A 15535-nucleotide genomic window follows, 5' to 3' on the forward strand; every position below is an offset into this window, starting at 1 on the left:
CAGCGTGCTCCAGACGTGATGAATTTCCAACAAATATAAAGAATATATCTTGATTATTTATCTGAAAGGAACTAGTTGAGCCACTTTCTTGATTCCCAAATCGAATTTTATCCACTCGTGCATCATAGCATGGGAGGCAGGAGGCCTGGAACCTTGTGTATATATCAGCTACTTTCACTCCTTTATTTTAGTTGAGAGTTGAAACGAGGAGAGTGGAAAATGCACGAGAATATAAATAAATTAGTAGGATGCCCAGTTGGGTAGATTTTGATTTATCGCTTATTTATAAATAAGTATTATTTATTTATTTTTGACCGTATTAATAATTGGATGATTGTATTAATTCTTGCTGTTCTTATACTATCCATAATGCCATATCCAATCATACCTGTTAAAAATGTCGAGCTTAAATTTTATCCCACCGGTCATTGGAGTTCCAAAAACAAGATTTTTTATGCAAACCCATAATTATCATTTAAATTTATTTTATATTAAATTCAATTTTAATGATCAACTCTTATTTATTTTTTAAATCAATATTACATTATTTCAGAGTTTTATTAGTGAGAATTGAATCGAAAGATAATAAGATTTAACGATTTATAATTTAGCCCTTGTATTATCATTAATTTTTAAATAATTTAAGGGATCCATGATAGTTGATCTATCATTTATATATAAAAAAAAAAACTTCTTTATTTCTAATGATATTAGCATTCTATTAGTTTGAGTTAAAAAAAAAGGAAAAAAAAAGGAAGAGAAATGGGTCGGCTAGATAAAAAAAACTCCATACCGAGCTATGGGTGCAGTCACCAGAACGGAACAAGGCTTGTCCTTCTCCTTGTCCAACGACAGAGATTGACAAATGCCTTCCAGTTGGGCTTGAAACTTGGGCTTCAAAGCATGACGTTCCCACACACACGGATCCAACTTTTGAGCATGGGTTTACAAGCCCGAACATACATGCGCGCACATACTTTTTTCATAGGTTTTTTTTTCTAAAAAAAAAAATTCCTAATGATCAACAGTGATTTTACATGTATTTTGTTTTTTTATATACATTTAGAACATAAAATAGTCTATATAACTATTGATAATATTTTTCTCATCTTATAAAATTCTATACAATTACATATTGAGGTGTTTGCTTAAAAAACATCACGAGAACCAACTTTTATACACGAAGACTATTTTTTTTTCTTTAATAATGTCTCATACAAATAGTCTATGTTTAAAGTTATCCATCTATGATTGTTTTTTTTTTTTGTGATTTAGTGTTTGTTTGACACTATATTTTAAAAGTATTTGAAAAATATTTGAATTTTTTTTTAAATTAATATATTTTTTATGTTTTTAAATTATTTTGATGTACTATTTTAAAAATATTTTTTAAAAAATAAAAAAATATTATTAACATATTTTTTAAGTAAAAACACTTTTAAAAAAAAACCAAAACACAATTTCAAACAAACTCAAGCTAGATTTGAAACCCAAAATAGTAATTCAATAAACAAATCCACTCACGTAGTACGTACCATCAAGACTAACAATTTCTATTTTAAATTATTTTAAATCATGTGATAAAAGCTACACATGACCATTGATTAAATGAAAATATTTAATAACCTGAACGGTTCTGTAGAATCAACAAATCCCACAAACTATATATCGTCGTACGAAAAATCAAATAAAAATCCCAGTGTGGGTGGATATATTAATTAGTAATTGCTAGACATGGGCAATTTTGTTTCGTTAAATTACACTCAGTATTATAATATTAACCACGTAGTCACAAAATACGAAATAGATATTTAATCAAATATATAAAAAGTAATGAATAAGGACGAGTTTCACTCAGCCAACAGAAATTTCGATGTTCCTGGCTTCATCAGGCGCGGCAGGAAGCTTCCTTCGCTGTCCCGAGCAGCGTCACAGATCACAATCCATTCGAAAATTGCAATTTGTATATACATGGATGGAGATGGAAAGGTGAATTGAAGAAAACTTTTGCAAACGTTTAGTTAAACCGCAAACCTACAACGCACCTACCTTTTTTTTCAAACCGTCCTGGCTCTATCTCCACGGGAGCCGGTGGTGACAATATTTCATTAATTTATTTGGCTAAGTTTATCTTTGTATCGTAATCACAAACTTTAAAATATTTAATCAGTTAATATACAACTGATCCCATTAAAAATTATATATTTAAATTACCTAGATATCAAACATATATTTAAAGAGTGTACAGATTATGGTACAATATGATTATTAAAATAATTTATTATTTAAAAATATATCAAAATAAATATATATCAAAGTAAATATTTTTAAATTTTTATTTTTATTTTTATTTTTATTTTTTAACATCACCATCTCAAAATCATAAAAAAAATATTTATTTTATTTTATTTTTAAAAAAAAAACATAAGGCTTGCACTAGCATGTCGAAGATTGGTTCCTCCGTCCAATGTTAGTATAGTCTAACACTGCACTATTCTGTGCTACAGTAGGAAATCTGAACCACAGAATTACATCGACTCTCATCGCTGATTCTGGAGTTTTATGTAATAGATAGCTACGTGGTCTATATCAAAATCATAAAAAAAATATTAATTTATTTAAAAAAAAAAAAAAAACATAAAGCTTGCACTAGCACGTCGAAGATTGGTTCCTCCGTCCAATACTAGTGTAGTCTAACACTGCACTATTCTGTGCCACAGTAGGAAATCTGAACCACAGAATTGCATCGACTCTCGGAGTTTTATGTAATAGATAGCTACGTGGTAAACTTTCACTGGTCCTCAATCTTTGTCTGCAACCAAAGGGTCCCACACCGCAAGCGCCTTCAAAAAGACCTTCTCTGCTCTTCCATCTCTGCCAAAGATCCCTTCTTGTTTTCCAGTTCTTGATTTTCTCACCATTAAGACTTTCTCAGAGCAAGAAACCCTGAATTAATTTCTTCTTGTTATCAAAACTTCTCAACAAATGAAGGTCCACCCAACTCCAAAGAAGCGAAGCATTTTCACCACCCAATACAATGATGCTTCTCTCACCCACACCCCAAGCGCAAAGAAGCTAAAAAGACTCCCTCACGTGTTTGCTAGAGTACTGGAACTTCCGTTCCACTCAGACACTGACGTTTTGGTCCAAGAAACTCCAGATTCTTTCTGTTTCGTGGCAAACATTGAGAACATAACCATTCCCGATGATTATCAAGCCCACGTAGTTGAGATATTTCCAGGGCTGACAAAGATCGTGGTAATTAAAGAAACAGACAGCGGTGATCATTATCCTTCCATGGATGAACTTGAAATCGACACGTGGACCTGTCGGCTCCCGGCCACAGTGCTCCCGGAGATGACGAGTGCGAGGTGTATTGAAGGACAGTTGGTTGTTACTGTTCCAAAGACCCTGAATTTGGAGAATTTTGCTGGTGGGCAAAATGTTGACGACGAAGCAAATATAAGTTGGCTTGATGGATTGCTTTGACTTCTGTTCTATGTTAGGATTGCCGGAGATCACTTAATGTCATCATGAACTGTAATAAATGTAGAGTTCACCGTGTAGAATAAAGGTTCTGTTGATCAGGGTTGAACTTTTTGTTAAGATCTTGAATAAAAGCATGTTCTGCGTTGGTTAATTGCGCAAGTCTCTCAAACAGTCATGACTCCGCATCGTCACGGTTTCTTCAATCCTCGGAGATCCCGGTCTTTGCTTCTTTTTTTTTCTTTTTCACTCGGAGTAAAGTTATTTTATCAGGAGTCAGAATATTTTCTTATGATATTTTTTTAAAAAAATATTAATAAATAAAATGGATTTCACAAACAACATACTTAAAGTAATCAATCAAATTAAATTTAATATATCTTGAGTTTAGCGGATCTAAAAAACTTAAGTTTGATATTCAGTCAAGTTTTCCTAAACTCCATAGGCTTAGAAGTGACAAATAACTAAAAAAAGGAATCATTTAAAAGAATATCTTTATTTTTTATTAGATTAAAGATTTTTCTCTATTCATGAAAATGACAATAAATCACCACAATGAGCTGATAAATCCTAAAAAAACATATAAAAAATACATACAACAATCTAGACCTTATCATTTAGAATAACTATGTTATATGCAAGATTTTTCATATAACCTTCAAAGGTTCAGTAGCATGATATAATAATCTAGAACCATGTTCAGTTGCCAGTTTCAATGACCTCTATGCCAAGTTGACGACACATTTTAGTACAAGTATTCCAATTAAAAAGAGTTTCATTAAACTTTTTGAATTCACCTAAGCAGAGGATGAGTCTACAAAGACATATGTTAATAGATTTAATGAGAAAATGCTTAAAGTTAAAGAGGCATATGTCAAGAGATTCAATGAGAAAATGCTTAAAGTTAAAGACTTAGTTTCAGAAGCCTTTATGAATGGGGTGAGGGAAAAAAAACCTTGTGCATGGAGTTATACACCCTACTGGATAGAAGGTTACTAAAGGTAAAACAATTTATGAAGAGTCATATTTGGGTAATGAAGACAAGCACGTTGAGCCATAATCCTCCTTATTTTAACATAGATAAACAATCATAAATGCCTCCTTAACGAGGTCACTCGCCCAAACGAGACTGCTATCACAAAAAAGACAACAATCTCAAAAAGAGTTAGTATTAACTGTTTAAGGAATGTCTGGGTTATCCTGAAGCACATATTTCCCCATCAAACACCTCTCTCGTTTAAGTCCTTGCAGCTATCTAAAGTAAAGAGTTTGTTTAATGTCATTTGCCAATGAAGTCTCCTTCCAGCACACACACATATAAAAAATATTGTCTTTTTCACTGAGATAAAAGACATGATACTAAACATTAAGGGCTACCTTCGTTAATTTCTAAATAAGAATTTTTTTCATAAGCAGAATAGAGAAAAACATCGTCAATCTCTTACAACTTTACTTGAGATCAATGTAATTTTACAGGGAACCTCTGCATCGAGGATTCTAACAATGAAAAGAGAAAATATGAGAAACAAGTCCTTACCACCATTATATTGCTGGTTCAATGGCACAAGTCAATAACTTTTACCCATAAAGATGAAGAATGAGTGGCTTTTCCAAATATGGACGCTCTAGTCATTTCCATTATTATCTCAAACCGTATAGTACATTGGGTATTAGCAAACAATGATAGTGAAATTAACATCTTCTTCACAGTAGTTATGGTTCAAATAGAAACGATGATAATGAAATTAACATCTTTTTCGCAGTAGTTATCGTTCAAATAGGAATCCCCTCTTCAAAATTGACTACAGTAAAAACTCCTTCCATTACATGTTGCATTGGGCATCCCTTTGAAATGTTTCTCCCTCCAGCAAAGTTTCATGGTGATTGATATGTCATTGACTTATAATGTCATTCTAGAAAGATCCTTTCTACATTAAATAAATATTATTATCAGTATTTGATAGCACATTTAATCTTTTGTTAGTTTTCAGGAAAAAAACTTGACTCAACTGGGTTAACACGCCAAACTCATGATCCATGTCACGAGAGTGAAATAACATGATAAAAAATAAATCTAATATTAAAGGGTTTTTTTTTGAAAAAAAAAGAAAAAGCATTGGCTAAAAAAATAAAAAATAAATGATTACAATGAATATTACTTTAGAAGGAGGGGTGTAGTAAAACCATGCATCTTTTAAGTTTTTTTTTAATTAATTGGATTGGTTTAGGAGATGTTTGGATTGTAGTGCATAATGCTTTTTAAAATAGTTTTTTGTTTGAAAATGTATTAAAATGAATTTGTTTTTAGATTTTTTTTATATCGGCACATCAAAATCATTAAAAGAAATCAATTTAATATTTGTAAAATCAAAATTATTTAAAAAAAAAATACTTAAAAGCAGAAGCAGAAACTATGATAAAACACCCTGTAAAAAAAATAACTAAAAAGAAAAAATAAGAGAAAATAAGAGAGGTTAGAAAAACTCTAATAGTACCATTTATTTTTCTTACACTTATATATTAGCATGTGAAAAATATTTTTAAAATAATATTTAAATAACGTAATTTGATAAGGAAATAAAATCTTAAAATAGCTGGAAAATAAAGAAAAAAATAAAAAATATCACGCAAAATACTAAAAAATAAAAAATAACACCTTCTAAGCTTAATTTGATATACTTCCCAACTACATATGGCCACTATAATATTTTAATAAAAATTGAATTTGAGCATTATTTAACAATTATATAAAAATTGTACTTGTTTTTCTCAAAAAAAAAAAAAAAACTTGCTTTATCCGTCCGGGTTTTTCTCTTGTCTATCATGATGAACCCATCAACGTAGTCAGAAACCAAGGTGAGATTGCTTATGTAAATCGATTGAACACTAATTTTTATTTTTTTAAGAACTGAGCACCTAATTAATCAGCGTGTTTTTCTGATCCACTTGTTCATAATTATAAGCAGAAATATAACAGTGTCCATTAAAAATGAAAATAAATAAAAATATGCAGATAGTAATATAAAAATTCATCATAAATGTTTTGTTCATATAATGATTCTGGTAAATCTTCTCTCACATAAGTCCGAACAAAGATCCAATCAATCTAATTAATTTGATTTAAACTCAGTTAGATTAAAACATTGAATTCAAAAAAAAATTATTTTTTTATAATACTATTACATATCAAAAAAATAATTTATTTTTTAAAAATTTATATTAAATAAAAATTATTTGTCAACAATTAAATGAGCGGCCTCGGTAAAAAGAAGATAGGTTCTTGTAGAGTTTCATGCCCTTCCTTAAGAAGGCCTGGGCCTATGATAAAACCCCCTCCCGGGCTTGTTTATTTCTTGAGACAGGCCCGCCAATGTAAGGTCTGGGGTTTCTGACGTGGATTTTTTAGCCCCTGGTCCGATATATACATGAATGATGACTTGGGTTCAGACCGGGATTCTAGTAACCAAATCTGATGGTGATCTACGGAGATTTAAAAAATAAGTCAAATATTTCATGGATATGTTTTATATTATTTTATAATATATTTAATTTTAAAATTTAATTTATATTCTTTTTTAATAAAAATATTTGACTTATTTTTTCTCTCTCTCTCATATCTAGAAACCCCGGATACCAAAAGGTAAGCATTGTATAAAAGATTCAAGAGTTATTGAAAAATGGATTAAAAGCAAAACTTATGATCTCTTCTCAAACACATGAACCACCCTGATGGGGTTTTGTAAGAGTTCTTACACAGCGTGTCTTTCCTTTTGTTTTTTTGAAAAAGCATCCCCATCATCATTTTTTAAACGAAAACATCTTGCAAAAGCACTTACAAACACATTATCAGAAAAGGCACCCATAACAATCTGTTTCTTACCGTGTATTGATTATCATCGTACGAGTATATAAATTAAAATCAAATATTTTTTTTTTATAGATGAATGAATAAAAACGATTTTGATGTAAAATGGTCTTGCAAAACCTTGAACGAGCTTAATATTGACTGTGGTAAAGACGAAAGGAAGCCCGGTGTCTCTCGAATTTGCTAGTGAGACGCTACACGGAAATGTTCTTTGTCCGTTTTATGGGATTTTAAAAATATTTGACTTATGTTTTTCTCTCTCTCTCATATCTAGAAACCCCGGATACCAAAAGGTAAGCATTGTATAAAAGATTCAAGAGTTATTGAAAAATGGATTAAAAGCAAAACTTATGATCTCTTCTCAAACACATGAACCACCCTGATGGGGTTTTGTAAGAGTTCTTACACAGCGTGTCTTTCCTTTTGTTTTTTTGAAAAAGCATCCCCATCATCATTTTTTAAACGAAAACATCTTGCAAAAGCACTTACAAACACATTATCAGAAAAGGCACCCATAACAATCTGTTTCTTACCGTGTATTGATTATCATCGTACGAGTATATAAATTAAAATCAAATATTATTTTTTTATAGATGAAGGAATAAAAACGATTTTGATGTAAAAGGGTCTCGCAGAACCTTGAACGAGCTCAGTATTGACTGTTGTAAAGACGAAAGGAAGCCCGATGTCTCTCGAATTTGCTAGTGGGACGCTACACGAAAATGTTCTTTGTCCGTTTTATGGGATTTTGCTATTGGAAGTATCTTTAATTTGTCCAGAGCATAAAAACAAACGATTAATAAACCATCCAGCATTGCTTGATTGGCTGTGCAAAAGAAGTCTGAGGAAGTGTCAGTAACTACAGTACGTAGAGCTCTGGCTGGCTTATATTGGCGCAGAATCCATCAAAAGATACAATTCCTCATACATACAGCTCACTTCTAAGATCTGTTGCTCAAGATGCTCTGAATTGGCAGCGTGTTCTTCTTGCGTTTCCTTCTTGTTTTTTCTTCTATATCACAGACAAGCATGGGGACTGTGATCGTGCAAACTCCCCTTGTAATTAAACAAGAGGTCAATATCGGTGTCCTGTCTACTGTGCATTGGTCCTTGCAACAGTATTAAGAGATAAGATCACATGACCAAACACTAGCATTATATGATCGGATGAACAGCAACCCCTGCACTCCTGGGAGCATGTGTTTTGATTAATTTTCTGATGGTGGAAAAAGTTTATAATCTATACAGGTCAAATGAGCTACTGTAGCTACTTGGCATATTGATACAGTCATTAATAGTGCCATTATATTATATACTTTGGGCATAGCTTTTTTTATGCCACCACAACATTATGCTGCAATCCAACTTAGCTAGTCTTTGATCTCCATCTTTAAGAGATGGCGTAACTATCTGTAATTGATAGTGAAGAATATAAAAATCCAATTGCTTGATCGCAAGAGCACTGCAGCGAGAAGAGTGGCGATACATTAATTGAGGTGACAGTCTTTATACATCTTAGCAAATCATGTAAGAATTTATCACACTTCCATTTTTGTTAGTGCGGCTCAGAGGTTTTTCTTGGGATAAATTTCAGTGTTTTCCTTGTAAATGATATTAGGCCATGGTTATTCCTATTTCAATTAATAAAACTTTGTTTTCTTATGTAAGCTTCAAATTTTTAAAAAAAAAAACTAAAGATGGGGTTAATGTACCCTTCCTCATGTTATAATATTCATTAGAATAGTGGTTATTTATTTATTTTTTATTTTTTAATTTATATTTATTTTTCAATTATAATTATGTTCTTTGCCTTTATATTTATAAAGGTTGTGTTTCATAATTTTGTTATATCTATTTTTTATAAAGTTATTTTGGACTTATAACTCAGACTTTAAGTTTGACGGGTTAACTTAACCCTTTTTTTTCTAGTTTATTTTTTAATTAATTTTATTATTTAATATTAGATTGGTTGAAAATTAGATTTTGTAATTTGTTGTAGTCTGCACTGTATGAGGTTATCTTTATCTCATAACTCGAGTCGCGAGTTTTATGAGTTAATTTTAATTGACTCAAATTATTTTTTTTATTTTTTAATTGATTTTTTTAAATATTATATTTCAACATTAGATTGATTAAGAATTGAACTTTATAATTTCTTTTATTTTTTTACTGAGTTATCGTAATCTCATAACTTTGTTCGTAGGTTTAACAGGTTGATAGATTTGAGTTATTTTTTCGGGTTAGTTTTTTAAATTAATTTTTTTTTTAATAATGGGTTTATTGAAGATTGAGCTTCGTAATTTCTTGTTATTCACTTTCTATTTTTTATAGGATTATTATTATCTCATACCTAGTATGCAAATTAATAAGTTGTCACAAATCAATTCAATATATTATCTAATATATTTATTAGAAAAATTCATTTTAAATATTTATTTTGAATCAAATTATATTTTAACATATCATCTAGATTGTTTTTAAACCTTAATTGAATCATGTTAGATTAATTCTTACATAATTTAAATTTTTTCTCTATTATAAAAAAATATTAGAAAAAAACTATTTATTTTTAATATAAAAAAATTAACCCAACTCATAATAAAATAATATAGTAAAACAATATAGTTTGATCAATAAGTCAACAAGTGTAACCATCACGAAACATGAATTCAGTTAGCAAACTAAATAACTAGACGCAAGGGTTAATATGCCTTGAATTGGAAGTATGAGGGTTGATTCAATCGGTTTAATTTGAACAAATTAATATAATATAGCGACTTATGATTATTATTTTTGCCCTTATTTTTTTCTACATGGTGCCCTAAGCTCATCCACTCTATTGGATTATTGGATCAAATAAAACTTGTTTTTTTAAAAAAAAATAACAAAAAAAAATTATCAATTAGTAGGACTAAAAAATTTTACAGTGTTAACAGAGTAACTAATGATATCTTCATGGTTAACTCATGTGCTTACTTTAAAAAATATCTCAAGTGAAGACATTTTTAATATTTTTTTATGAATCATGAATTTTATGTTGTTTTTTATATATATTTATTGTTGTTTTCAAATTAAATTTTAAAAAATAACTAATACTATATTATTAATTACTCTAAAAGATTTTCTAGATCAACGTGATATATAGGCTCATTATTCGTGTATTGCCTTTTAGTAGTTCTAATGGTAAGATGTACTTGTATGGCTAGTGTCTACACCGGCGTCCGCGCAAACATGTATGTATGTATATAGTCCACATTCAATACAGTATTGAACTCAAGGTTGGGCTACAGCGACATTCCGTCAACTCCATCCTCCCCGATGAATCTGAAAATGGCGAGGTGCTTAATATAGGTCTACCTAATCGCCCGGTAAATTAAAGAGGAAAAGGACTCTTACCAATAAGATGTTAAAAAGGGGGTAGCCATACGACGGATATCTAAAATCAATACTTTTACAGCCCTTTAAGCGAAAACTTAAAACGGCAGCAACCTGAGACAGGCAAGTATCGTGGGACCCAGTCGTACAGGACAGGCCTGCTTGTGTAATCTCTGACGTGATAAGACAATCATAACCGTTTAATGCATCGTTGTCTTGTGTGTGTGATAATCAGTGGAGTGACCATTCATTGAATTGATAATAAAAATATCTAGCAAGATTATGGTGCCCAAGACCAAAATAAAAACAGAGAGAGAGAGAGACCTTGATCCCCCGCCAGTTCGCATGTGCAGCTTCCTTGGAACACAAAACATGGTTTGCAAAATGGGTGTCACAAGAAATCCTTAACTCTTACGCGCTCACGTTAGCGTGGAAAGCAACATGCCATTGCACATTTGGGAATAAGATAGCTTTCATTTTTTTATTTTTCTATATATTTATTTTAAAAAATATTAAATTGATATTTTTCAGTATTTTTTTATAATTTTAATATACTAATAAAAAACTAAAAAAAATATTTGTATGCATTTACAACTAAAAAACACTATATATCATAATACTAAACACACACTTAACCTTCTTTAATGCTTACAGCATTTATTACAGATTTTTTAATGTGTGTAAAGTGATCGCCAAAATCATTTGCAAGTCAGATATGTCATTATGTGGATATTTTGTAAAATACTTGTTGGTTTTAATTTAATATTAAAAAATTAATGCTTTTATAAAAAAAATCACAAGGTATAATAGAAACTCTAAAATATTTGGGAGAATTACCGTATATATTTGCATTGTTCATGCTCTCACATTTTATTATAGATTTATTGCTAAAAAAATTTCTAATTTGATTCTCAAATTTTTTTTTTTTTTTAGAGGGGGGTGCATCCTCTTGGATTGAAATTAAATGAGAATTGATTCAAGTTCTTTGACCAAGAACAAGATTGAAAAGGAGGAGGATAACCGTTAAAAATATATGGCAAGTTTAAAATTCATTTTAATCATCAAACTTTACCAATTATACCTATTCGATCCCTAAATCATTTTACAATTTAATTTTAATAAAATATTTATCTATATTATTTTTCAATCCTTAACACGAGAGGGGAGAGAGAGAGAGATTGCTGAATTTCAACTTTAAAAAGAGAAAGTTATCGTTAACCAAAATGGTTTTTCTTATTATTAAGGGGTTTAATGCAATTAAAAGAATTTGATGGTGGCTTTTTAGAACTTCAATGTTGCCTAAACAACATATGTAATTAGAGAAGGACAAATTTAACCTATTTTGATTTTGGGTTTTTGAATTATTTTTTGGTTTGAGGAATTGGTTTATGGGTATTCAAAGAAAGTGGAAAGGTTTTTTTTTAGTTGAAATGACTTGAAATTTTGGGTTTTATAAAAAAAAACCCATTACCTTAACTTTCCGGTCATTATAGTGATGAACAAAATTTAAATTAGTAGATAACATATCATTTGTGTATTTTTTTAATAAAAAATCATTCACCATTCCACCTTTTTTTTTTAAAAAAAAAACTAAACCAACCCTAGGCATTCAAGCCTTTAAAAAAAAATAAAAACTAAACCAACCCTAGGCATTCAAGCATGTGCTTGAAGGCCCACGCACATGGCCTATTAATTTCACAGGCTTATGTGTGTTTACATTTTTTTTTGGGTTTTGTTTTTTTATTTTTTTTCAAATTTCTTATTTAGTATTTAGGTTCAATATATATTTTTTTTTTAAAAAATATTAAACCTGATTAGTCCATGATTTAGATCACAAGGTAGACAAAATAAGTCACAATGCCCAAATTGTTATTTTTTTTTTCTTGCTTAATGCATTTATCCCTCAATTTTTTTCCTTTTTTTCTCGCTTAATGCATTTATCCCTCAATTTTTTTCAAAAAATTACAATTACTATTTCTTTTTTAATGCATTTTCTAATTCTTTTTTTGCAAGATTATTTTTATGAGTTTCATAGGTTAACCTTGACTCAAAAGGAGATCTTGTTGCTTTAACTAAGAAAGCCTAAATAAGGTATAATTTTTATCTGATCATTCGATTAAACTTAAATTTTTAAAAGTATTTATAAAAGCTATTTTCTTTTTGATAATTTCTCTAGCACTAAACAAACCGTCAGATCTTAAGATATCAAAACTCCAACAGGACACTTAATTTAGGTTGATTTTGTTATTTTTTAATTAATTTGGTTTTCATAATTATTTTCTTTGTATTTTAAGATTTTTATTTGGTTTTATAAGATATGGTTTCTAATTTAATTAAGGTTTTGTAAACCTGTAATGAGACAAATTTCGCGAGTGTTACTTTCTAGAGAAAATAAAGTTGTGAATTTGGATTTTATATTTACAATCCTTTTCGCTTATTAAATTTATATGTTTTATGCTTGTTTATTATCCTTTGCATTGGATGCATCGATAACTTTGAGGAAAAGGAGATTTTACTTTAAGGGCTCCCAGCAGCCCTGCAATATAAAGTGTCCAGCTCCCAGTCTCTTACCGTTGTCTAGTCGCCTTCGAACCAAAACTACAGAAACCAGTAACAACTTGCACCATCAAGGCATTAACCATGATGGACCCTCCCCTCTATCTCTCTGAACCGACACGAATAAATACAGCATCACCCCCACAATTTCTTTTTGTTTATTTATCATTGATTCACATTTCCTGTTCTCCCTTTCCCACACAATCAGAAAAATAAAATACCGAGAGAAGAGGAAGGAATGGCTGGCGCAGCAGGAAGAAACCTCAATCTCTGCTTCATCACTAAGATCAAACGTCCACTACCACCTGATCATCAATCGCCCTCTAACCCACTAACCCCAGATGATCACAGCCATCCACTCCTCTTTAAAAACTATAATTCACTCTACGACCTCACCATTGACCCCGCCTCCGCCTCCGCCTCCACCTCTTCCAGCTCCTCCTCCTCTGAACCTGACTTCGCCAGCGCCTACGCCTCTCAGCGCTTCTTTTTCTCCTCCCCGGGCAGCTCCAACTCCATCATTGAATCTACACCGTCCATTGTCACTTCCACAGAATCATCAGACAATCTAGTAGCCCCGCAACCTGATAGCAATGGTCTGATAATAAATCACTCCACTGGCAAGTCTTTGTTACTTGACGGTTGTAACAATAGCCATCCTTTACATGACCAACAACCACCCCGATTATTAAAATCACCAACCGTTAAAGACAGTATGGCTGTCTCCACCTACTCACACGACCCGTACATGGACTTCCGGCGATCCATGCAGGAGATGGTAGATGCACGCGACTTGGTGGATGTCAAGGCTAATTGGGAGTACTTGCACGAGCTACTATCGAGTTATCTTTCTCTTAATCCAAAGAGTACCCACAAGTTCATTGTTGGTGCTTTTGCTGATCTTCTTGTTAGTCTTTTGTCAACGGAAATGACGGAAGATGGTGGCCGCCGGGAAGAGGATTTTTCTTCCGATGGTTGTGGGATTTCGCGGCAGTGCATATAATGTAGCAATGTGGTGTGTCGGGAAATGATTGTATAATCTTTTAACTATAATTCAGCAATATATACATGTGGGGGACTAAGATGGCCCTCTTGCCTTCTATCACAGCACCTTATCCCTCGCAACCATCTTGCTTTTGGTCCCTGTATTTATTAAGCTGGTATTTTTTTTTTCAATTTGTTTGTATTATTTCCAGTTATAAAAAAACCTCGAGGTTCTTAATTATATTTTTTCTACGATTGGGTCTCCCAAACTCGTGATCCTTTTTTGGGAACGTTGTAGCTTTTTTCTCGAAAATAAAATAAAAATCCAACTTTCTTAGGGCATGCTCTATCAAAAGTAAATTAGATATGATTACGTTTTCCATTTTGCAGTGAACCTCCACGCAAAGCCAATAGTCTTTGTTGGATGACTGATTGTTCGTCGCTTGTTAATAATTATGTTTTTGCATAAGATCATGCTTTTCTGAAGTGGTAATTAACATGGACACGGGAACATTAGGGTTGGAAAGGGTCAAATCCTGTCACCTGTGAAACTATAAAAAAAAATGTCTATGGTAAGGGAATTGCTGACTAACTTATTGACCAGTAAAGGACAAGAAAGATAATCTTATCTTAAGGGCAAGACGTTGTCTTTTACGCGAGGGATATGAGTTCGGATTTGTCTTCCAGCCATGAACAGAAATCCCGCTTTTGTTTTTTGTTTTTTTTTCTTTCGGGAAGAGTCTTTGCATCAAGACAACTACTGGATTAGCAAGTGGCCAGATTTGTGTTGATTAAAAAAGAAATACTGTTTTACACAGGCGGAACGAGGGAATCTTGATCTTTGTCCTCCGTTTCCCTCGCAATATTATATTTTTAAGGACGAGGATGAGCCACAAAAGATTCAGCGAAAGCTGCAGAGGCCACTGATGATGATTTGTTTCTCCGTAAATATGATTAAAAATTATGGTTCAACTTGTGGTTTCGTCCCTCTCAAGGTCACTTGCTCGGCACCGGCTCGTCGATGAAACCAATACTCGAGTCTGATATTTATTATTAGGTATTTTTAGGTCTGGTAAGTTCGAATTCAGGGCTTTCAATCCTTCGATAAGTAATCGCACCAAAATTATAGAATATAGTCCACTGATTTTACTGGTGGAGGAATCGTGGAGAAACCAGAAAAAAGTGGTTGGGCAAAACTGAGTTGGCCTCCTCAGTTTTACAGCGTGTCAATATATATATATATATATATATATATATATATATAACCTA

At 31.6% G+C, this 15535-nt stretch overlaps 2 protein-coding genes across 2 annotated transcripts; both read left to right on the forward strand.

Moving 5' to 3' along the window:
• The first annotated feature begins 2985 nt into the window (after nucleotides 1-2985).
• On the forward strand, nucleotides 2986-3489 carry LOC105126972 (uncharacterized). The gene has a single exon (XM_011028032.1). The coding sequence runs from the start codon at nucleotides 2986-2988 to the stop codon at nucleotides 3487-3489; it is 504 nt and encodes a 167-aa protein (XP_011026334.1).
• Nucleotides 3490-13246: 9757 nt separating this feature from the next.
• LOC105126836 (transcription repressor OFP16-like) lies at nucleotides 13247-14420 on the forward strand. The gene has a single exon (XM_011027846.1). It carries the CDS (start codon nucleotides 13521-13523, stop codon nucleotides 14283-14285), a length of 765 nt encoding a protein of 254 aa, XP_011026148.1. The 5' UTR covers nucleotides 13247-13520; the 3' UTR covers nucleotides 14286-14420.
• Nucleotides 14421-15535: the final 1115 nt, after the last annotated feature.

This window comes from Populus euphratica, unplaced genomic scaffold (assembly GCF_000495115.2).
Source record: "Populus euphratica unplaced genomic scaffold, PopEup_1.0 scaffold30.1, whole genome shotgun sequence".
Lineage (NCBI taxonomy): Eukaryota > Viridiplantae > Streptophyta > Magnoliopsida > Malpighiales > Salicaceae > Populus > Populus euphratica.